The sequence below is a fragment of the Anguilla rostrata genome, chromosome 14 (assembly GCF_018555375.3).
Source record: "Anguilla rostrata isolate EN2019 chromosome 14, ASM1855537v3, whole genome shotgun sequence".
Lineage (NCBI taxonomy): Eukaryota > Metazoa > Chordata > Actinopteri > Anguilliformes > Anguillidae > Anguilla > Anguilla rostrata.
Genome location: NC_057946.1, coordinates 20,715,153 through 20,738,595, shown reverse-complemented (window position 1 = coordinate 20,738,595; position 23,443 = coordinate 20,715,153). Strand labels below are relative to the sequence as shown.

Sequence of the window (23,443 nt, the reverse complement as noted above, 5' to 3'; positions counted from 1 at the left end):
ACCAGTTATATAGTTTATGATTTAATCACGTTTAAAGTAATTGCACCACTTTACCTGGTCTGTCTCCCAGGAAACTGCTTTTCCTTACAGGTCTTGGGACTATTTAATGCCGGGCCAGAGAACATCAGCCTGAACACAACTATTGCAGTATAGTCCCTTTTAAAGGCATTTTTCCACTTTTATCATTTTAAAACATGATGCCTGAACTTCAACATCAGCACAGTAAAATATATACTGCCCTGTCCCATCTTCACACATTGATTATACCACACACTCCAGCCAGAGCTCTCAGTTCAGGACTCTCTTACCTGTAGGCTACCTGTCCTATGTCTTCCAGCACTTGGCAGCTGGTCTTTGTGACCACAGCTTTTCTCTGGCCTCATCCCCCGATGGGGGATTGGCCTATCCCCAGTCAGAAAGGCATATTCATTCCCTCCCTTTATTTCCCAGGTCGTGAGGCATGCAGCTTGATGGTGGCATTTGGAACAGTGACATTTTTGATAAATGTTGTCAATTGTTCCATCAAATATCATCATTTTAATAGATGTCATCATCGACATTGATCTCTAGCTCTAGTGGTGTTTGCTTACTATGTGAAATGTACTTCTAAGTTGTGTTGGCTAAAAATTTCAATTGTAATTGATGTAGATAACACAAGGAGTAAAGACATGATACTCTTTTATTTACAAATTGCAAACAGTCCTGTAAATAACATTTAAAAACTTATCCAGTTTCATTTGATAAATATATACACTTTAATTTCAACTGGCAGTCAGCACTTAATAATAAGATTTACATAGCAAATACTGTCACTGTATTCTGTCAAGGCAACCCTTCGCATCTTATAGCTTTAAAATACATACATGTATGATTTTTGTTCAAAATAAGATATGAATTCAATTCTAACTGTCATACTCGTTTAATTTCAAAGGACTTAGAAAGGCATTTATTTTACTGCTGGATATGTCACATATAAAAATCAATTTTTATTTTATTTGTAAGAGAGCAGCAGTCCAAGAAAAAGAACACAAGTCGGAAAAAAAAAAAACTATACAGAATCCTTTAGGATTTACTTCAAATTCATGGAGCAGAAAGTCGTAAAGCCAGCTATAAAATCTGCACTAATGTTTTGTAAACCCTCAGCCACAGAAGCGCCCATTTCTCTAAAATGAACCCTCGTGTACACCTCAGTGTCACTGTTCCCACGGATGAGTCTCACTGGCACTCGTGAGTGAGTGAGTGAGTGAGTGTGAGCAGACGTCTGCTATCCTGAGATTTTCTCGTCTGCTTGTAGACATCGCAGGACGTACAAGATCACTTGATAGCAGAAAATGTACTGTTCCTGTGGAGCGTAATTACAAAAGAGAACATAAATAATTACATATATGTTTGTATATTGTAATGGCAAATACAACACACATTTAATTGACTGAACATTAACAGTCGTATGAAATACTCTCGAATGTGAGTACTTAATGTTGGCCCCTCAGCATTTTATCATTACATAACAGGCTTTGGAAAGTGGAAGGGGGAATATAGGGGGTAATATAGCAAAATATTCTCAATGAAAGAAATTCCAGTTCAAAATTCAAATAGCAGTTTTTCTGCTCTTTCAAAATATTTGCTTCATTTAATATTTCTAATACTATCGTCAAAATAAAGTGTTGTTACCTCGGTTTGGACCATGCCATGTCTCTGCAGCCGCATAGAACGCACAACATCTGAAATATCAAACTACAGAAAAAACAAGGGTTTTGTGAAAAAAAGCAAACACTGAAAAAACTGAAAGGAAGTGAAGTGTTTTGGCTGATTTTGGGAGCGGCCCAAAAATAAACATTTGATAAATTCAATGAATGAAGTACTTAAAGGCATAATGGAGAATTCCTAATTAAATTCTGAGAAACCAACCATCCAGCTGATGAGGCAACTACCAGACAGAAATGTGTATTACTTGGATATTATTTTTATTAAAGAGAGAAACAATGTGCCAAACAGGTAACCCTTTGATCACCTGAATACATCACAAATTGAATAGAACAGACATTATTGAGAAAAACTAGTCAACTGAACTGAATGAAAATAAACTAAAAGAGAAAATACAGGCCCATGCTGTGGGCTTACAGCAGCCTGCCATTGTAATTGGTCCCACTCAATTTTTGCATTGTTATTGTTACTGCTTAAGTGATAAGAGAGCTATCCGCAAAAAGTAGCTTCTGATAAGGCTTTTTATTTCCCTCTATCCATCATGAAAAGCTCTGGCTGGTAGTCAAGCCAGCTAGTATCAAATAGAGGAAGTTGTGCCCTAGTTTTACAGGAAGTGGTTCTGAATCTACATTATGTGGATGTGTAATTACTTACTGCAAGCTTAAAAGAAAAGGCACTTTATAATATATTTCAAGAAGGAACAGTTTTTTTTAGTCATGTCATGTTCTGCACTTTGTTATGAAGTAAGTGTGGAACTCCCCTAATCGAAACCATAAGTTCATAAAACCTATGAATCATACTCACGTCGGCATCTTTGCTGATAAGGCCCAGTACCACATCTATGCAAATAAGAGTTCCTGAACGGCCAATCCCTGCGCTGCAGTGGGTAATTATGGGCCCTGAGCGGTGGATGTGCCTCATATAGGAGATGAATGTCAGCAGCTGCTCTGGTTGCGTGGGAGTCCCATGGTCTGGCCAGCCAGTGTAGTTCAGGTGAGTGACATACTGAACCTCACTGGTCTGTAAACACACAAACATAGTATTAGCCCTTCTAAGCATGTACATGATAATGGTATCATACTAAAATTAACTTGACAAAACCTTTCTTTAAAGCTAGCTACCTGGACATCTTTGACCTCAATGAGGCGGATGACAAAGTTGTCCAGATGCTGATCCTTGATAAGCGTGAGCTGGAGCCTCTCATCCACCATTTCAGGAGTCTTGGGTGTGTCGGGCCAGTAACGCTGACATTTAACCTTTCCACCTTCAACTTCCTGAGTCATCATGGCAATCACATTGGACTTCTGCTCCCATACCATTTGCCAAAAATCGGCAAGGGTGGTGGGTAGGGGTCCTTGGCAAGCAATGTACATGAAGCCTTCATCTTTCACGAGCATATTGATGAAGTTGGCATTGATGTAGCCCCCATCTTTTCCTAGAGTTACACGGGTGGTGTCAACTGGAAATAAATAAATACATAGTTTTTTAATCATGCAATTAACTATGGTCTCAAACAAGCACAGAAATTACACAGAGATGTGCAGTTAAATATTAGGAAAGTCCTCAAATCTAACTCCACTTACAGGGGACAATGTTCTTGTATCGGTTCTTCTTCTTGTTTTCCTTGGTTTGCCCAATCAAACAATCATCCAACGGCTGCAAGTTCTGCAGATTCTGTTGAGAAAGTAGGATAAAGTAAAGTAGGATTTACCAGAAAGTGTTCATATATCAAGATGTCTTACAGTTATTGACTCAGTTTATACATTCTAGACCAACACATCATGTATAAATCTGAGATTATACCTGTCCGGAATACTCTATGTTGTCCCATTTCCCTTTAAATAACAACCTCAGAGCTGTGCAATGGATTGTACTGCTTAAATTAAGCTGAATTCTCTTTGTTGCATTTAATTATTAATGGCTCGAGAGGAAGACCAGAGGGACCCCTACTGAAATCGTATTCAGCTATATACTGTACATTTAAACACGAAATGTGTTTAAATGTACAGCATTAAGAGTACAGTTTAAGAGTACAGCAGAAACAACGTACCTCAAATTCCTGAAGGGGGATCTTCTGTTCCAGGAGTCCACGCATCATTCGGACGACAGTGTTGAGCTTGGCTCCTGTGTACTGACCATCAGGGACCACTTTCACCAGGGGAAGAGAGGTGAGTTCATCCTCTGTAATGATCAGGCCATCTGAAGAGACAGATAGAACACAGCCCACTAAGTGCTGCCATAGTCTCACTACAGCACATTTTGTAACACTTTATAGAAGTATTCTCTTATGTTGTGCATCTGCAAAGAACCCCAATAAAATTTAGTAAACTGTAAGTGGATATGCTCATAAGATGCTTTCATTATTACTTTTGACAGCAACACTGAAATCACCCACACCAAGATTCATAAGCAGTATCTGTCAGCTGTTTCTAAGCTTATGAGCTTTCTTATCTTTCACTAAGCATTGTCACAATCAATAAGACTTGGCATTTTAATAGACGATAGTTGTAATGTTCAAAGCATTTGAATAGATTTTCCTGAGACAGTAACAATAGACATGATCCTGGCAAGTCTGAAAAGTGCTGAACGGTGACAGCTCACCTTCTGTGAATTTGGAGTTGATGTTCTCTATGGGCAGTTCATCACTTCCCCAAGTGATCTCGTCCTCCTCCAGAGGACCCACTGATGACTGAGCGAAGCTGTGGGCATTGGTTAAAGGTTTTTAGCACGACTTGTAACCGTAGGGTTAAAACACCTTTACATCAACCTCTAAATAAAGCCACGTGTTTCAGGTATTTATACGTGTCTCAGACACCCCATCTTACCGTTCCGTGGGAGAACCATCGACACATTCCTCTTTCCACAAAGCTTTTCGGGAGGTCTGCAATTCCACATTCACAACATTCAGGAACTTAAGACACAACACCCTGATAAGGAATATTCCAGAACATGGCTGGTAAACGGTTCCTAGCATTTGGCCGGGAAGAGGTTACCTCTGGGGAGTCCTCGGGCAGGGAGGAGCCGTCACAGTCCGTATCTTCAGAGAGCTCAGCGCTCTCACTCTTCTTCTCTCTCCCTGTTTCTCCTGGGCGATAGTCTGAAGAGGTACATACAGAACTGGCCTCAGATGGGGACTCTGTTTTACCACTGACCATCCTGGGCTCGCCTCGTGTGCAACAGCACCGCCAAGAGTTCAGTGAGGACTCGGATAAATGAACGTGCCATCACCACGAATTAGCAGATATGACAAGACAAACAAAGTAGAAAGCCAGGATATTTTCTCCTGTGTGGTTAATTCTTTCTCATATGTTGCTATAGCCCTTGATCATACTGATGTGTCTGATTGCGATGGATATAAAGAGCCTGTTGTATGAGCCTTGATTTTCAAAAGCTTTCTTATTGGACTTCAAAAATTTTGTCTAGATTTAATCTTCATCAATTCAAATTGCACGTTTCAAAACTGAGAAAAGCGACTGAGGACATTCTGTCTAAAAAAGAAAGAATGTCAGTAAGAAAACTTAAATATTCATAAACTCCAATTTTGTCCTCTCTAATATTATTGAATGATTGCTTTATTTTGAGTATTGGGTTTCTTTTATGCTGGGACATCGCTACAAATCACTGCGGTAAATGCACTCGAATTGCTGTTGCCTTTTCTTATTAATCCTGAATGAAAGTGTAGAGGGAAACGTATTTTAGCTGTCTATACTGCCCAGCACACTGGCCCTGTATATAGCAGACACACAGCATCTACCTATTGGGGGTAAAGGTGGTGGGATTTTCACTCTGCTGGATTTCTCCCCGTCTGTTGGACCGTAGAGCTTAGACTTCACCCCACTGTCTTCGCTGGCATCTGCAAGTACAGGGAGTCAATGGGAAAATCTCAATGTGTGTGCCCAACTCACACAGGGCACTGTGGGACTGCGACAGAGCGGCGTCACACTGTACCCACCGGTGTTGCCGTTGCACTTGTCGGCATTGGTGGGGAGATAGTCCAGATAAGTGCTGGGAGTCTGGTCGGGGGGTCGGGACACTAGGAGGTGAACCAGGCCTCTGGTCTTGCGGATGGTAGTGACCGCTTTTGCATGCGACACTCCAGTCATCACCTCCTCATTAACCTGTTGGCACAGCACAATTTACGCATTTATTGTGCAAATGAGGTACAGACCATTAAGTTTTCTTCTTAATTTTGATATTCAATCCATTGAAACTGTTAAAATGACAATAATTGAAGCTTATACTTTTTTCAAGCTTGTACAAGTTTTTGAAGACTTCACGAGAGACGGTACCTTCAGTAATCTATCTCCCACTTGTAAAGTCCCGACGTTATCGGCGGTGCCTCCAGGGGTGATGGACTTCACGAAAATCCCCCTCTCGCCCCCTATCACTGAGAAGCCCAGGCCTCCAGAGACTGGCTTTTCCAGCTCCAGGTGAATGACCTCCTGACAACACAGGGCAGAAATAACATGAGATTAACTAATAGACTATTTACGATTCTTAGAACCAAGAGAGAGATTTCTGCACGCCAAGATGTGCACAGCTGTATAAAAGCACATAGAAATGGAAAAATATTTTCAGATACAATAGGATGGCTGGATTTAGCCATACTAGCCTAGAATAGTAGTGTGAATTCCAAGGTGCTGTAATCTAATCTTTTAGCCACACAATTAAATATAAAACACACATCCAATTAACTCTGAAGTGTATTCTCTTTCTCAGATGGCAAATCCTTGACTTGATTAAATTTGTCCCACAAATGGAGGACAACTACTTACAGTACTTTCACTGTCGGGTGTCACTTAACTTTAAACAAGTAGAATGTTGTTAGCGTTAGAAAGAGACCTAAATCAAGCAACCAATGTCCACAATCAAAACTATAAGCATGTGAGATACAGAAATATCAGTCTACAGAACAAAATAAATGTTGCTCTATGAGGTTTTCCTCTGCATGGAAAAAGAATTCCCTTCATTGAGTAAGAAGACTATTTTCTGTTAACTCATACACATCGCTCAACTGTATTAACAGACACTTGTTGAAATGTTACCTCAGTGGGACTTAGAGGCTCTGGTTGGTTGCTTTCACCTCCATTGAGATAACCTTCAATGTGAGAGGGGAAAAAACATTCAGTTATGCTACCTGAACCTTTGTACATCTGCTTGAGGGGGCTGTGATATTAAGTTTTCATAGTTATTTATGTCCAGTTCAATTTTACATAAATATAACACAATATAATGTGCACATGCATATACCACTATAATTCAATAAACAGCAGGCAGAATTCTGTTTATATGTATAAAACATTCAGAAATCATAACAGAAACCATAATTTAGTGATAAAATCCCACTCCCACATGCCCCAATCAGACTCACTGACATGCTGGCTCACTCAAAGAAAATCTCACCTGCTTACTGTGATATTTTACAATAAAATTGATCTGCATAGACCCTACCATAATTTTTAAAATGCAAATGTACCCATTATTTACAGTATACATGCAGTCTTTCTTAGGTGATGCACCTGTAAAACGTACCATTCATATTGGCAGGTGCATTCACTTTTGGGCAGTTGTTGTTGTTAAGACATGACACGTTTCTCTCTATTGGAGCGACAGGCTTTCCGTCCCTGAGAGGCAGAAGAATTATTATGGACTGGAGAAATCAGCACTTATTCTGCATGAAACACAAAACATGTAAAAACATATTAACTGGCCAGGAGAAAAGACATTGCGTCTGGGTGTCTGTGTGTGGCCTCTGCCTTTTGTTACCTGGTGACCTTGAGAACGAGGTCGCCCTGGGACAGCTCCATCAGCCTGAGGCTTTCGGCCAACGTCAGCTCCTGCGTGGGCGCCCCGTTGATGAAGTGCACCAAGTCCAGCTGCCTCAGACTGCCCTCTTCTGCAGCCACCGACCCTGGGGCGATGTCCTTAATGTAAAGCACCCCTAACAGGCTGTCGCTGCCCCCGTCCAACACCAGCCCTAGGGAGAATGAGAATGGCCCACACACACCGCAGCTCAGAAATGCTATTTAGCCGGTATCGTGGCATCTCAGAAAGGCCTGACCTTATGACTGAACACCCTGCACACTAACACAGTTTGACAGTTAAACGGAGACCAGTAAACTCTGATCTCACTGACAGTACAAGTTACTGGCAGACCCTAACCATAACCCTAACCGTAACCTGACGCTCTCTCATGAAGCATTCATTTCCAGGAACCACATGCTCGTCTTTTTGAGTTACCGGCAGGTTCCTTTATGCTTGTTGTTCATTTCCACAGTTTAAGAAGCACTTTACAAACATAACAGTGAGGACTCCAGCTTCAGAACACAGGACTTGGATTAATGCAGGTCTCACAACACAAGCCTAGGTCCCGAAATCATAGCAAGACCTGAAAAAAAAACTGTAAAAGCCAGCTTTGCTTCAGGAATTAAGGACTTGATTACATTTCCAGTGTTGCAGAACAACACTGGAAATTGAATATAAAATATTTCTGAAACATTTTGAAAATTCATACACCAAATGTACTGCTCCATAAATATCTATTCATAAAAACGAAGGCAGGTGCACAGTTCCAGAAAAATAAGTGATGAAGCAATGTTCAAGAGGTCACCTGTACACTGTGAATATCAGATTGAAGAGAGGTGTGAAAATGGAAAGGGAGGAAACTTATGCTCACTCTAGGGCGTTCTTTAAAACACTTTAAACTTTGTCGTTAAAAAGAGTGAGAGGTTATAAAAGTGGTTACCGAGTGTTTCATCTTGGCACTGAAAGGGGATGTCTGGCAGCAGATGGGCTTCTATGGGAGGCCTGGGGACTTCCAGTACCCGACCCACCACCAGATCCACCACTCTGGGGGCAGCGCGAACCAGGTTCACAACCTCTGTGTGGCTCATGCTGGACACGTCCGTGTTGTTCACCTGGAGGAGAGGAGACATGGGACTTAGCAGTGTTGGTGGAAAACAACGCTCCGTGTGAAATATATATCCAATTAGCGCAGAACACCTAAACGTGCAGGTTTCGTTTACAAAAAATACATAAATACACCAATACCAGCCTGATGCTACAGGATTACATTATGTTCTGCAGAACCAGTCATCGTAATACTGTACACCAATATGTTATATTCTAAAATACAACGTTATTTGTTGACTCAGAAGTACAGTGCACTTTGTACTATGCGCACACCATTCTAGGAGCTCTTGAAATATTTTGGCTTGCACTTTTGACCACAGTATAAAAAAAAATCACAAGCCAATTGCAGGACATCACGCAAAATGAAACGGTCATGTGAAACACAGGGTTTCACCATGTCCAGAGTTTTATATCACCTGTGATTGCTAATGTAAGTGTATTGTCCTGCTGAGCATTCTGTACCATTATGAGGCGGTCCCCTGGCCGCAGTCTGCCGTCTTCCTTGGCAGGATCTTGGATGATGTCATGGATGTAGCAGCTAAGGTCATTTCCTTTGGTCAGCGTAAATCCCAGGCTGCCCTTCTCTGACTTTGTAAGGGACACATTCAGCTCCACTTCCTGAGGGAGAGGGGGGCAGGGTTTACAAGGTCAATTCAGGGCTTTGAAGTAAATATTGATGTTAAAAGCAACTTCACAAAGTCCTTTTTAAAGCACTCTCAATCGTATACACAGCCCTAGTCCTAAACACAGTTAAGGTTTAACCACAAGATTGCTCCATTATACAATAACAGTAAATTCAGTTCTCTCTATAGCTGTTTTGTCATTAGCAGACAGTAATAGCATTAACTGTTCTTCCACGTAGCCCAAACAATTTTTCTGACAGTGACCATCCCTTCCCTCTCTAAGCTCTTACAGGCAAAAACTCCTCCAGGTCCTGCCCACTGTCAGGAAAGGGCAGGGAAGAGGGCGTAGGCAGCAGGGGAGGTGCAGGGTCCTGGCCAAGGCTGGAGCTGAGGTGGCTGCGGTCTGCGGGTGTCGGAGGGGAGGCCGTGGCCCGCGGGGTGTGCTCCAGATCAGAGGACCGCGTGGCGGAGGAGCCCCTGACGGACACAATCGGGGACAGAGTCACAGGTTACACAGCGATTAGCAGGCAGGGAAATGGCAACTTAGCTCTGATGAGAGGTGTCTGGACAGCTGTTCTCTTTATTCAGAGAAACTGCAGGTCATACCAGCTCAACAGACAGAGTTTCTACACAGAACACATAATAGCAACTGCGCTATGCAGATATGACTGTTGTGCTCTGATGAAATGTTATAATTCCAAAGCACCATCATTGAAGAGTAGTATATCGGTAAAGCACAAATAGATTTACCACTGGATTTCTCTTCACTCAGCTATAGACCGCAGGCAAAAAGAGAGTTTGCACCTGAATTCCTACCTTGGGGTTAGCTCAGGCCTGCTGGGAGATTGGCTGGGGGAGTAGTAGGCAGAACGGATGGTGTCGTCCAGCTCGCGTGGGGTCTCGTACTGGCTGAGCCCCAGGTTGTTGTCGGGGGTCTGGTAGACACTGGGGTCCCAGGCTTGGCTGTTGAGTTCCAGCGAGGGGCTGAAGGCCTTCTCCACCTCCTCGTTGTCAGTGCTGTCACTGTAGCTATCGCGGCGGCCGGGGGTCTTCAGCAGCAGTCTCTCCAGGGCTTCCTCCACGGGTCCCAAACCCCGCTGTCCACCGCCCTCTGCAGACGAGCTATCTCTAGGCGGCCTGACCTGGCCGGGATCAGTCGGGACAGATGACTCCTTCCGGGGTGAGGCCATCGGAGTCTGGAAAACACACACACACACAAAATCAATGGATGTATGACCTCTGTAGGACCAGAACTACTTAAACGCTCAGGTCCAGGTCTTGCAATATATCAAAATTGTTAATTTTCTCACCAAACGCGAAATGTCCATTTCAGGTAATACTCCACGCTCGGGTCTACAGAGCAGCAGAGTGACCTCCTGTCCAGTGCCTCGCAGTGCGGAGATTACCTCCTGAGGGTTCCAAACGTAAAAAAATAACATTCACTCAGATGGAATTCTTCTCCACATTGAAATGTAAAAAAAGTCTGAATGGACAATCACCACACACTGGACAGAGTCACTGCTGAAAGACGGAAATGACGTACGTGCTGCGAAAGGCCTTTCAGGGGCGTGTGGTTGACCTGGAGGATGACGTCACCCACGTTGATCAGGCCGGTCTCTGCGGCGGGTTGCCCTGGAAACAGCTTCTTGACCCTGACCATGCTGGCCCAAGGAGGCTCGGTGGGCAGGGCCTCCTCTCGGCTGAAGCTAAAGCCCAGGCCGGAGGAGTTCTTCAGCAGGCCCACCTCAAACACATTGTCTGGAGGAAGAGAGAAGCAAAGAGGAAAGGCCCTATGGTCATACTGCAGAGAAGAGGCTTACTACGGTTAATCAGCTCAATCTGAGCTTGCAGAGCCTTGCCTCTTGTTGCCATCTAGTGATAGAGTGCTGCACTGGCCTGTAAGCATACAAGAAAAGACAAACAAAAATATCCTCAGGCAAGGGCCAAAATTAGGCTAAATAATTTGCTTATTACATAGAACTCAGGCAACCAATTTATAAGCTGACACGCCATGGTCTTAATCACAAGTATATTGATAGAGTTAGCTATTTCACATAAAAAAGACTCTCCTGAGTTCAATCAGATGTCTTCTGAGATCATGAAAGGTGATCTCTAGTTATGGGGACGTTGCATACAAGGGGTTAACACACTTGCAATAATCAGACAGCTGAACATACGCGTTTCACCCATGATGAAAAACAAACATTTTAAATTACAGACATTGAGCAGGGTGCTCATTTGAGGTCTGCCAGTGTACAGTAAATCTGACCATCTGTAGATGCACACTGACCATCAGTGACAAAGCTGTACTCGTGGTCTCCAGGCAACACTAGGTGGGGCTCCTCCTGGGTGTCCTTCTCACTGGACGCAATGGGAGGGGTGCACTGTGGGGTGAGAGGGGCGTGGACACTAGCAGTAGGGAGCTGGCCCTTCTCCAGTAGCAGATGGACCACCTGAGGAGAGGAAGGAGATTGGTCAGAGACCGTACCCAACTGTACACAGAAACCTGTTACTGTACAGCAAGAGGGATGGTCAGACAGTACCCTCTTACCTGTACACAGCAAGATCCGACAGTCCTACTGTACAAGCAAGAAGGATGGCTGTCAGACAGTACCCTACTGTACACAGAAACCGGTCAGTGTACAGCAAGAGTGCTGGTCAGACAGTACCCTACTGTACACAGAAACCGGTCAGTGTACAGCAAGAGTGCTGGTCAGACAGTACCTTGTGATAACCTGAAACCATAATCATGTCACTATACAGAAACAGCCTGCTTTAACTGATGGTCTGAGGGAAACCTGATAAGCAACACACTCGGTTATGTAAAAGACTGAATCGCTGCAGAGGGACTGTTACATTTTAAACTCCCACATTATTCTAAAAAAAGCATTTCAAGATTACAGTCATGTCCACTGAAGTTAGTACAAATGTCAGATATCACATATTCCAGAAAACTCTCAAATCTAGGTACAGTAGGGCAAAAGGCAACGAGGACAAAGGCTCAGTTTTACTCAATTGAACCGACAAATTCCAATAAAAATAATAAAACATCTATACAACTATTTTTTTTTTTACAGCTTGTTACATAATAATTCCAATTATTTTCAGAGGAAATAAAACAGCAGAAATGAACCGGGTCTTTACCTGGCCAGTATCTCGCAGGGTCTCTACTGCCTGTTTGTGAGTGGCTCCCTCAAGACTCTTCCCATTGACAGCCACCACACGGTCCCCTAGCAACAGCCAGGCCGTTGTTACAAACAGTACAGGCACGAAGATCAAATGTGCTCGTTCTCAATCAGCACAAAACAGTATTAGGTGACAGTACCAGTTATCTAATATGCAGGAAATACAGTTGACAAATGAACATTTCTATCCGATCCGTGTGGATGCACAAGCATGATATGTATCATTCAAGTATTAACGGGGGTATTTATCTTCTGAATCAGAGTATTTAGTGAGTTAGTTTTGATTTTTAATTTTTAAAAAATTTTTAAACATTCTGCAATGTAACTGCTGTCATTATTTTTTGAACTGTAACCTCTGCATCTAGACACTTCTCTATTCCATTGCAAAGTAGTGTTGAGTAGCTGAGTGTTTGTGTGCAGAGTAAATGAGGTGGATTTGTATGCAGCTGCGTGTATGGGGTTACCTGACGTTAGGCCGCTGTGCGTGGCATGCAGTCAGCCACATCCCCTGAACTCATTTGTCTAAACAGAAGAATTGCCTGCTTGTTCTCAGAAGGCAATTTCATATTTAACTGACGTTGCATTCCTTGAATTTCATGCAAACTCAAACTACCCATACATGCTTTGCTACATGTGTTTTGTGGCTTTGCGACTTCAGCTAAACAGAGAAATGGTCACTGTACCTAAAATAGTTCACATGCGCATAATGCAGTGATTAATTATAGATTACAGCAGCGTTTAGTTACGGAGTCTGTTATAAAAAAAGAAAATGATAGTCCTTAATAAAATGGAATGTAATGTATGCATCATTACTAAACCTGTGGATGATTCTCATACAGTCATGCTCCAATATGCAAGAATTACTTCCTATCTGTGTGTAATTCTAGCCACACTGAACTATATTTTAAAGCACTGTTAATATCCACGGTGCTGTACAAACAAACTCAAACAACCTGGATGATTTAGTCCTAAATCTGTGAAACTGTTTATGAAAACTGCTCCCCAAAATACTGGGCCAACAGGATTAGCAGTAAGTGATCTGCATGTCTTTCAGAGCAGGTATCTTTCTTTTCCAGCAAGCGTTTGGGATAAAGTGTAGTCCTGTGTCCTGAGTCAACCCATTCTTTTCAAAAGTGTTTTATGTGTCAGACTGGGTATATGTCTGTCAGATGTACTGCACAGAAAATCAGATGAGATGGATTCTTCAAATCCTGGAAGCCCAAACTGAAACGGGCACAGCTAGCTAAACTGAGCCGCTCACCCTTCTGTATCCGGCCATCTAATTCGGCAGCTCCTTTTGGGATGATAGCCTTGACATAAATCCCTCCGTGTCTAACACTGGTGTTCACCCCGCCCTAAAAACGGAAAACACAGTTACTACAGCGAACTTCCCCACAAATGGTCTTTAATCAGAATTGGATTAGAAATCTATGTCTGATTATGTTATAGTGATACTGTTCTATGAATTGCAGTTCAGTGCTCATATTTGAAAAAAAAAAAAAATTTGCTGAAGGAAAAGTGATAATTGAAACCAACCGTAACCAAACCAAAGCGTGATCCAAATACCATGAACATGTACATGCTTTTGAGAGTTCACTATTCCATTTCTGTTTCAGGATCTTAAAGAGCTAGTTTGACAAGGGGGACATTTTGTCTCATGTTGTATTTGCAGAATGCGCTGGCATGAGACTAAATATAAATGTATCCTCTATTAAATGCCATTATTGGAATGAAGCAATTCACTAACTTGGCAGGAGCGCTAAGAGTAGCATGCTTTTAATCAATGAGATTGCAAAGATCAACTAAAAAAGGAAATCAAACTGATCACACTCCAGCAAACTACAATCTATGCATGTACAGGTATTAGTATGATAGTAGGATTATCAAAACAGATTCAAGATAACATATGGTTTAATCACAGCATAGCACATGCCATTGTTTTATACCTACTGTACAATCATTGTGTGACTGTTAACATAAAAACGCCTCAAAACCCTGCATGCACAGAGGCAAACGTTTCTTTTGTCTACTTTTCGCCACACGAAGGCAAGCGAAGAGCGCTTCACAAGCAGTGCAACTAGGGGCAAACAAAAAACACACAGTTACGAGTTAAGGAGAAATAAGAAATAAAGAAAGCACGGAAACCTTGCCGAACAGTACCGTCACACTTATGCCCAGGCTGCTGTCCTTTTTGGACAGCTGCACGTCAAATAGATCTCCTGGGTGGAGACTATTGACCCCTTGGGCATTACCACTTAATTTTCCCATGTTGCAGTTGGGAGATAACTCCTGTAAACAGAAAACACTGGAGTAAGTAATGTTATCTCACTACGAACAAGTCGCAACATGCAAGGAGAAAGAGAACAAGTCAGGAGATCAATTAAGATGTGATGAAGCAGTAAGCATACATAAAACGTCAGCATGCAGTATGTATTGCATTTATTTAATAAATGCAATTACAAAGCAGTTAAATACCACAGAGGACACAAAAAAAGCATTTTCAAATAACAAGCTGTTACGTGGAGGATATTAGTAAGTTAATTGCATTTAAAATTGATACGAGGGAAATCTCTAGCGTTTGGAAAGAAAATACCTACTGTAAATTAACATGGTGATTATGCTTGTGGGCAGCTCACCAAGGGATACACTTTGTAGAGATTAGACGATGCTAGAGACAGTAATCCAGGTAATTCACATAACTCAACGATCAATAAGAATGAGGCTAAGATAATGGGTTGTGCTCCAGATCTATTATTGTATAGTAGTTTTTTTCCATTTATATTTTATCCCCCATATTTTCCCCAACCCGAAGTCAACCAAATTTGTTGATCTCCTAGCAACCCTTCCCGCTTACTTTAGGTGGAGAGCCACAGACATGTGACTCCTCTGATTGACCTAAAGACTAGTCTTGTTACTTTTCACACTGCAGAGGCATCACCAGTCACATACTGCCCGTGTCGTCGGGGTCGAGGTCAGCATATTCTCAGTTTGCACGTCTGCAGGCGACTGTGCCCGCTAGAGAGCGATGTGACCAACAGAACTAGGCATCTTACCCCGTTATTCCCTGGCGAGGCCAGGCCATGTTGCCTAGCCAACCAGAGCCAATCGGTATAGTAGTTTTAATGAATCAGTCATTCTTCCTTAATTTTCAGAATGTAACATAACTGCACCCAGCACAGCACAACCATAAATCGAGAGTAACAAACTGTAATGGCATCCACAGAGACAGAAACCTGTGATGGCCTTCTTTTCACATATTTCTGGGTTTATTCTGTTTTTGAAGAATTAGAAGAGAAAAAAGTGCTGCATCTGCCCTAGTAAAGAGGTCATAATTTTCTGTAAAAGTGCAGCATGTTGATGACATCACCGTGCGTGTAGAGGAAGCATACAGCAGAGGTAAACTCACCTTCTTAAGCTTTTGCATCTCCTGACTACTTGAGTATGTGTCCTCATCCATATCAGAGTCCCCCCTGTCAGAATACTCTGGTTCTTTTGGGATCTCTACGATTTTGGCTTTCCTGGTTTTGGGCGGGAGTGCGGGGGCGGCAGCGTCAAAGGGGATGACCTGGTCAGAGGGGAGGGGAAGGGGCGTGGGCGGGGTCTCAATGGGAACGCTGCGGGGGAAGCCATTGTGGAGGGTCTGAGAAAGGTTGGCGCTCTCGGTCCGGGAATCCTGGGAGCTCAGGCTCTCCTGTCGCCGGCTGGGCGATGGTGCGGGGGGGACCACGGAGGCTGGCGGAGTAGGGCTGGGGGTCGCCGCGTGTTCCTCTGATGAAGACCCGTATTCCACTTCCTGCCTCTGCCCAGGAGGTGTCATGTGACCCCTGCCCTTGTAGTTGACTGAGCCAGAGGGAGATCCTAAAAGACACAGACATTTTATGGCGCGCAGCAAATATTATATTAAATATTTATAGTTATTTAATTTTCAGTCCAACGCTTCATTTTTTAATCAATCTCATTTTACCAATATCTCGCAAATACCATTGGTTAACTTTAGGAAGAAAACTATCTGTATACAATGTATTACAACGCATGTACATTTCTCAGTATATGTATACATCAACAAAATTCTAACAATAATGCAATATTGTCACGTAACGCAATACCTTCATACAGCCTCTCAGTGGGCTGAGAGACGACCAGCGTCACATCATCTGGGGTGTTCTGCAGGATCTTGACAGCTGAGTCATGAGGGAGTCCCTCCAGGCTTATGTCATTCACAGAGATTAGACGGTCACCTGGGAAATGTAGTTTCCCCCCCATCAGTCAAGCCAAGTATACAAGACATATAAGGATTTAATTTGGGAGAAAATAATTGGGATTTGGCCAGCTATCTGTCCTGGTGTCCGCAGTACAGCGGCTCACTGACCTGGTTTCAGGTAGCCGTTGATGTCAGCAGGCCCCCCAGGAGAAATGGAGCTGATGAAGGTCCCTGGGCCCATCCGTCCAGCACTCTCTCCACCAACAATCTGAAAACCTACAAGGGCACATCAAGAGATCCCCCCTGACATGCCTGCATTCATCAATGCACCCCTAAAACAGAAATCACCAATCCAAACTGTGGCTTTTCAAGAGGCCACAAAAATATCATTGTCCTTGATTTGGACAGGAATGCCATCAACTGCAAATACCAAGCCCTGTATGGATGAAATACCTTCCAGTTCCAAGCCATTCTAAATCTGAAATTCAAGAAAATCTTCTTCCCTGAGACATTAATCATGGTTTAAATTGTATGGGCTGGCGCCTCACTATTCTAAATAAGCCCCCACACTGTTGAAAGGGCCATCTGGCTGGTGGCTGATAACCCCCTGAATAAACTCAGGAATTTATCGGTGCTTCCACAGTGACGACACAGAGCCACTGCAGCATCTGCTGTCAAACATCACAAGAGGAACTGGCACACTCACCCAGGCCGCACTTCACATCCTTCTTCAGATCTACGGTCGTAATCGCTCTCTCTGGAGACGGCAGCGCATTCAGCTTCTTTTTCAGGGAATCTGTTCAAATGCAGGGGGGGGGGATGCATTAGATATAAAGCCAAACAGCAACAAGAGACCTGCTTTCCACAACCTATGGGAAAGCAGCACAACCCCGCTTCAATGTCTGTAGGCCGTTTTTGGTGAAGGCAAGACAGCACTGAGAAATTAAGCAGTGGCCATAATTTATACTTTAATGGGTGTGCGATACTGATATCTGCACTGTTATTTTTGAATATTTCTCTACTATGGTCATGCAAGGCACCATACGGAATCCTTCAAATGGAAAAACTGATCACTTGTGAAAATTGGCTAGCGAAGTGTAAATGGACAGCATATCTCCCCTATCACATTAACTAAACCACAACTCGGCTATGATGACAACAACTGGGTGGAATACTTTCCAGGCCTGTCAAATCAATTACACGGGGGATCAAACGATTTAGTATTTAGCATATCTACATCTTTGTCATGCACCAAAACAACACCACTAGAAGGCATGCGATCTCATTTAAGAGGCTAATAGGATCTAACAGCATGTGCTAACACAGAGAAGAGGAAAGCTTGAATTACGTGCCAAGCATAACAGCACAGAATTAGTACTATGGACCAGACACCTGAACTATGTGTATATTGTATAAAGATACAGTTGAAATAAAAATAAACGTTGAGTTGAGAACACGACTATTGTACTTGATGTATTGTACTTGTTCCACACTCAACACACATATATAGAAAAGGAGGTGAGTACATTAAGGCTTTCGCAAAGCCATTACATCAGCTAAAGCCATCCCTGTACAAACCTGCAGACATCAGCATGTTATAACAGTAAGATGGGTGAAGCATTACCAAAGTGTGCCAACAATTCAGTAACTCTTAACATGGACTGTTTACTTTGACTATGAGAATAATAGAATCTATATTTTATAATTAAACTCTACAGCAGTCCAATTTTCCAATGTCCTTGAAGTCCCTTAGAGTATCTCTTTTTGGTTTTTCTAATGAAAATGTAATTATTTAAAGCTCCGAAGGTTGATAGAGAGTTTTTGACTGTTTGACAAACATACAAATTAAAACCACTATAATCATTCTTGCTGCTGTCATTGTTAGAATCAGAATACAAGATTATATATTATTGCAAGTATACAAAAACAAAATAGTTAAGACAAAATTATATTTGGGAGAAAGTAAATAAAGAGACACAAATGGATATGACATTACTATTAGAATGACTAGTTAAAAATAGTATGGCTAGATAAACACACTTCAAGGTTGCTTTATGCTTTTCATTAATTGGCCTGATGGGGAGGGTGGGATCTTATTGATGCTTCATATACACATGCAAAAGTTCATGCACAAACAGTAAAGCATTATTGTCTAATTAAGGTTAAAGTCAATCTTTAATTTGCAATCAGTGCAAATCCAATCTTAAAATAACAAGCTCTACCTTAGCGTCAACCTTTTGATTCAAGGCTGCTGTGTGTGTATGCACACGTGTGTGTGCATGTCAGACTGAAACAGAGACAGAAAGAGTAATAGAGAAGTATTTATGTGATAATTGTTTGTGAGAGATGCATGTGTTTGCGCAAGAGAGAAATGATCAAAGAATCATGCTTTTACCTGAAGCAGATGTCTGCAAGAATAGCAGAAAGAGGAAGAGTGAGAGATAGTGACAGGGGACAGCCAAATTATATTCCGTAGTGCTGAGACTTAAAGGAAGCACAAGTCTATGGAATAAACAGGAAATGAACCAACTCCAACCTACCATTGACTGTCAAGGACCCAGGGGAGGAGGGCAAGCCAGAACTGTGCATGCTCACACCTGAAACACAGCATGAGTCAACATGATGCTATCTGTCTGTCTGAAGGAAAAGACAAACCTTCTTATAGTCCAGGTTGTTGGCAATCACAACTATATTTGTATGGTTGCTTTCAAGCTCTTTTGTCACTGAAAAGGACAGGACTCTTGTGTTTAAAGGAATCTTGATGCAAGATGCCAATGGAATGTTCTGGAATAGCAGTTACTTGATTTAAGTCTGAGCTAAAGACATTATCAACGTCTCTGCAGTGCACACTATCACACTGTTTTTTATATGAGGACATGGGCCACTAATATAACTAAAAGACACTCATTTAGTCATCATATATAGCTACACAATACACACATACGTATATTTAGATATAAACCACAATTATAAAAATAGATGTTGCTTGAACCCCCGGCCGGTCAACTGTGATGCAACCAATATGTGATAATTGAATGAACCAAGCGCAGACAAAAGGAGCACTGCAAACTGGTGGGCTGTTTGTGAACTGCTTAGTTTGAAACAAAAGGTTTGGTTTCTTTTTAAGCATACTGGCACTTTTGGACACAGCACACCCCACCTCAGCACAGCAGAAGGCAACAGAATCTAATGGAAGGACGGGTGTGGTGCAGTGCCTTACCTACGACATAAGCGTGGCCTGTCTCATCCAAGGAGGAGGAGTCGGATTCCTTCTTAAATCTGTCAGAACTCCAGCTGGGGCTAGCGTGGGCTTTGGGGCCAAAAACACTGCAGAAGGAGGGAGGAGAAGCAATTACTACCATCAGTAGAGCACAACAGACACAGAGAGGGCAAAGGTGGGGGGGTCATTCCAAGCAGAACCACTGCATCGGGATGACGTGACCACCAAAACGAGAGGGTTGCATTTTAAGTCTGAATTCATCAATTCGTTTAAATGGTTCACATGCAGAGAAGTCAGTGCCTGCACCTTGCCTTGGCTATGTTTTACAACTGTTCTGAACAGCTACACCTTCTCAGCTCTGCTTAGCAGCTACATTTCCTGTACTTGACCTCTGCATCTTTCCAAACCGACTGAAGGTGCAGGAAAAGTAATACTTGTCAATTTTGACAAGTCTAATCTAATGCACGCTGAAACTAGGAAAGTGTAGTCATTAAAATAAAGAAAGTTCGTGAGGAGAGTTAGGAGGTAGTAGAAGAGGCCAGCGAGCTGCTGAACTGAAGAGGTTAGATCGCATAATCCTGTGCAACAGACCTCTCCTGCTTGCGGGCCGCAGTGATGGAGTCTGTATCAGAGCTGGCTCTGTGGTGGGATGCCAGGAGCTGGGTTCGGATCTGACTGCTCTGTGATTGGCTGCTGCCAGGGGGCACCGCACGGCTCTCGGGGGACTCGGGCACCTGGCCCAGGTTGTGGTGGGAGCGGCTCAGCAGACGGGGGTTGTGGTTAGAGCCAAAGGCGGGGTGGGGGGGGTCCGCCATCAGGAGCTGGAGCCGTCCCGGGAGGGATTTGTTCAGTGCCGCCTCCGAGTAGGAGATCCTCTTCAGGTGCTCAGTCTGGCCCATGGAGCTGGGGCCGAGGGTGGCGGCGCTGACCGCCCGCCCCATCCCCCCAACAACGGCAGACCCTCCAGGGTACTGCAGGCTCCCCAGGGGGGAGTTCTCTGTAGGGTAGGAGGGTAGGGGGACAGCCTTTCATTCACATTGTTCCAATGTGGTCAAAACATTAAAAAAATTTTGATTGTCCTCATTATCCAAAATGACTTCCAGTTCATTAAAAGTGCAATAATCCATCAATCCACACAGTACTGAAGGCATTCCTCCATGGTAAAACTTTCATAAAGGTTCATTACTGAGGGTTATGAAAGGCCATGTGGTGAGCAATTACAGCAATTATGTTTTGCCTGGTAGGCATAATGACGGGTATAATGGCGGGCTTGTGATATCATGTCTAAGGGGAGAACCGGCTCACGTCTAACACTGCAGAAATATTATTAACTGGAAAATACCTGGTAGACAGATAAGGAACAGTTTATCTGGCTGGTTTTTTTAATGGAAATAAATGTGTCAAACAGGTGAGGTCATGCTGGCTGGTCCACAGGTACCTCTTTACCAGAGGCTCCACAGACTGACTCTAAGCTGACACTGGAATGGTGGACATGGAGGTGTGTGTTCAGTGCCCATTGTCTCCCTCACCAATGTCCTGCTGCTCCTGGTTCTTCTGCCGCGCCTTCATCTGCAGGTGGAACTTGTGCTGGTCGGAGCACAGCTGCAGCAGGTACTGGCAGGTTTTATTGCTGTCGGTCTGGAAAAGGTGCTTGATCCCGTCTGAAGTGTTCTGCAGGCTGATCTTCTTCTTCTGCAGGACGCACACGCAAGTTTGAGAAAACGGACGCACCCACACAGCACACCACTGGGACTGAAACTTTGATGCCCATGCCTGTGGACCCCACATTAATGAAGGGAGAGGACACAAATGCCTGATAATCTGAACAGAAGGCTAACTATTTTTTTCCAACAGCTTTGCATGTCCAAACATACGCACATGCACAAACACACATGTAATGACATACACAGACACACTGATGAGGACGCAGAGATGGTCTTCTTACCACGAAGGAGATCTTCTTGGTTTCTCTCCAGGGGAATCTCAGGACTGGGGTGCGGACTCCATTCAGAACCTCAAAAATGAGTACGCCCTTGGAGTACACGCCCAGCATGATGCCCGTCTGGGACCGCTTTTCCGGCAGCACCCGGTGGAAGTGAACCCCGTACTCCGTCAGCTTTTGGCTCACCTTCAGGACAGACAAGAAATTGCAGATCCAGCCAAAGTTGTTACGTTAACAAATGGTAGATTATAGATTCAACATGTTCAGCATATAGATGCATTGCATGTGTATACAAACATAAGTAGAGGAACCAGAGGCTGAAGGAAAATAATAGAATACAAGGTTTGCACTACAAAATATTGAGTTATTTACACACACTTGGTACTCTGGGGTCAACTGAAGCTTAATAGGATAGTTCACTTTCTGGGGTTTCTGACCTCCGTTTCAGTGTGTTTCTGAATGGCCCTGTTATTGTGTGCGTTTAAAGATACTTTAGATATGCCTCAAGAGATTGTACATATTTGAATATTACCAGATTATTCCTCAAACAATTATGTTGAAGATTATTTTCAGTTGGAACCCTTTCCTATGGTGCATGAAACAAGTGCTTTTTCTATATATTGATTTTAATGTGCTTCATTTTAGCGTGACGCCCAACATGTAAAAAAACATCTAATTTCATTATGTTATGCACTAAAGCTTTCTAATAAACTGGAACTTCAGCTAGGGGGGAAAACAATCTTTCAATCTTTCAGTAAATTGATGAGATACTAGAGCTTAACCCCCTTGAGACGGTGAGAGAAAGCAGCTTTGGTATGTTTCAGTACCTTCAGAAACTCAAACTCTGTCTCTGCCTCAGATGCTCCATAGTAAGTGCTGTGCAGTTTGGGCAGATCCTCTTTAATGGAGGTTTGGTCTCTCTTGTCCAGTACAGACGCAGGTAGGTAATGTTCAAGCCTGAAGTATGTTTTTCCATGCAGCTAAAACAGGAGACATACTGCCCATTAATAGCTGGAGAAGCATTCAAGCATATACTACACATTTCCAAGTGTATACTATAACAATTACACTTTTATGAACCAAGCACTGTGTTCAGTTTCGGAACAAATGTGGTCACTGCAACACTAGTTTGCAACACTGCAAAGCTGGACTAGAACAAAACATACTGTATTGACACCTAGTAACTCCATTACTATGGTTATTCTTGAGAACGCACTTGATGTACGTGAGGAATTGAATTATTCCATAGTCAACCACAAAACACAACAAAGAAGAAAAATCACAGCTAGTCTCTCCATATATTAAGATTTCTTGGGTTACGAAAAGTGAAATCTCTCACAAGGGACAGATTTTGTCAAAGCTCTCACTGGATCGTCAACCAAAGCAGCCAAGAACCATCTGATCTAAATTAGAAATTGACATCTCTTGATTCGATGTGTCTATTGTTTTCATAACAATGGCACATAGGTACTATAAGTTACATTCGACATAGCTTGTGTATGTAAATACACATAATTATTAATATAATAATGGAAGTCAATAGGGATGTGGATGATTACACAGACTTGCTGCTTATGAAGGGACAGGTCCATTGTTATGTCTACTTATACTTTGAAAAATATATCAGTTGAAATGCACCCACACAGATGCTTTTCC

The 23,443-nt window shown here is 42.8% G+C and overlaps 1 protein-coding gene across 3 annotated transcripts in view; it reads right to left on the bottom strand.

The window, feature by feature from the left end:
• Positions 1-661: 661 nt before the first annotated feature.
• ptpn13 (protein tyrosine phosphatase non-receptor type 13) overlaps positions 662-23,443 on the bottom strand; it is a 60,444-nt gene continuing 37,662 nt past the window's right edge. Inside the window, exons 15-49 of one of the 3 annotated variants that reach the window (XM_064308919.1) lie at positions 22,615-22,767; positions 21,791-21,973; positions 21,375-21,537; positions 20,437-20,842; positions 19,846-19,952; positions 19,166-19,222; positions 17,332-17,421; positions 16,794-16,901; positions 16,531-16,662; positions 15,831-16,282; positions 14,570-14,713; positions 13,686-13,779; positions 12,384-12,469; positions 11,530-11,692; positions 10,783-10,997; positions 10,550-10,648; positions 10,056-10,435; positions 9,530-9,716; positions 9,079-9,234; positions 8,450-8,621; positions 7,471-7,681; positions 7,237-7,328; positions 6,750-6,802; positions 5,994-6,146; positions 5,657-5,822; positions 5,459-5,557; positions 4,698-4,801; positions 4,530-4,585; positions 4,306-4,403; positions 3,755-3,903; positions 3,288-3,378; positions 2,826-3,163; positions 2,509-2,724; positions 1,672-1,734; positions 662-1,342 (exon numbers count right to left, since the gene is read on the bottom strand). In XM_064308919.1, the coding sequence (XP_064164989.1) occupies positions 1,265-1,342; positions 1,672-1,734; positions 2,509-2,724; positions 2,826-3,163; positions 3,288-3,378; positions 3,755-3,903; positions 4,306-4,403; positions 4,530-4,585; positions 4,698-4,801; positions 5,459-5,557; positions 5,657-5,822; positions 5,994-6,146; positions 6,750-6,802; positions 7,237-7,328; positions 7,471-7,681; positions 8,450-8,621; positions 9,079-9,234; positions 9,530-9,716; positions 10,056-10,435; positions 10,550-10,648; positions 10,783-10,997; positions 11,530-11,692; positions 12,384-12,469; positions 13,686-13,779; positions 14,570-14,713; positions 15,831-16,282; positions 16,531-16,662; positions 16,794-16,901; positions 17,332-17,421; positions 19,166-19,222; positions 19,846-19,952; positions 20,437-20,842; positions 21,375-21,537; positions 21,791-21,973; positions 22,615-22,767 (5,514 nt within the window). In that variant the 3' untranslated portion in view covers positions 662-1,264. The remainder of the gene's footprint in view (positions 1,343-1,671; positions 1,735-2,508; positions 2,725-2,825; positions 3,164-3,287; positions 3,379-3,754; positions 3,904-4,305; positions 4,404-4,529; positions 4,586-4,697; positions 4,802-5,458; positions 5,558-5,656; positions 5,823-5,993; positions 6,147-6,749; positions 6,803-7,236; positions 7,329-7,470; positions 7,682-8,449; positions 8,622-9,078; positions 9,235-9,529; positions 9,717-10,055; positions 10,436-10,549; positions 10,649-10,782; positions 10,998-11,529; positions 11,693-12,383; positions 12,470-13,685; positions 13,780-14,569; positions 14,714-15,830; positions 16,283-16,530; positions 16,663-16,793; positions 16,902-17,331; positions 17,422-19,165; positions 19,223-19,845; positions 19,953-20,436; positions 20,843-21,374; positions 21,538-21,790; positions 21,974-22,614; positions 22,768-23,443) is intronic. The other 2 variants (XM_064308920.1, XM_064308921.1) reach the window with 2 other exon arrangements.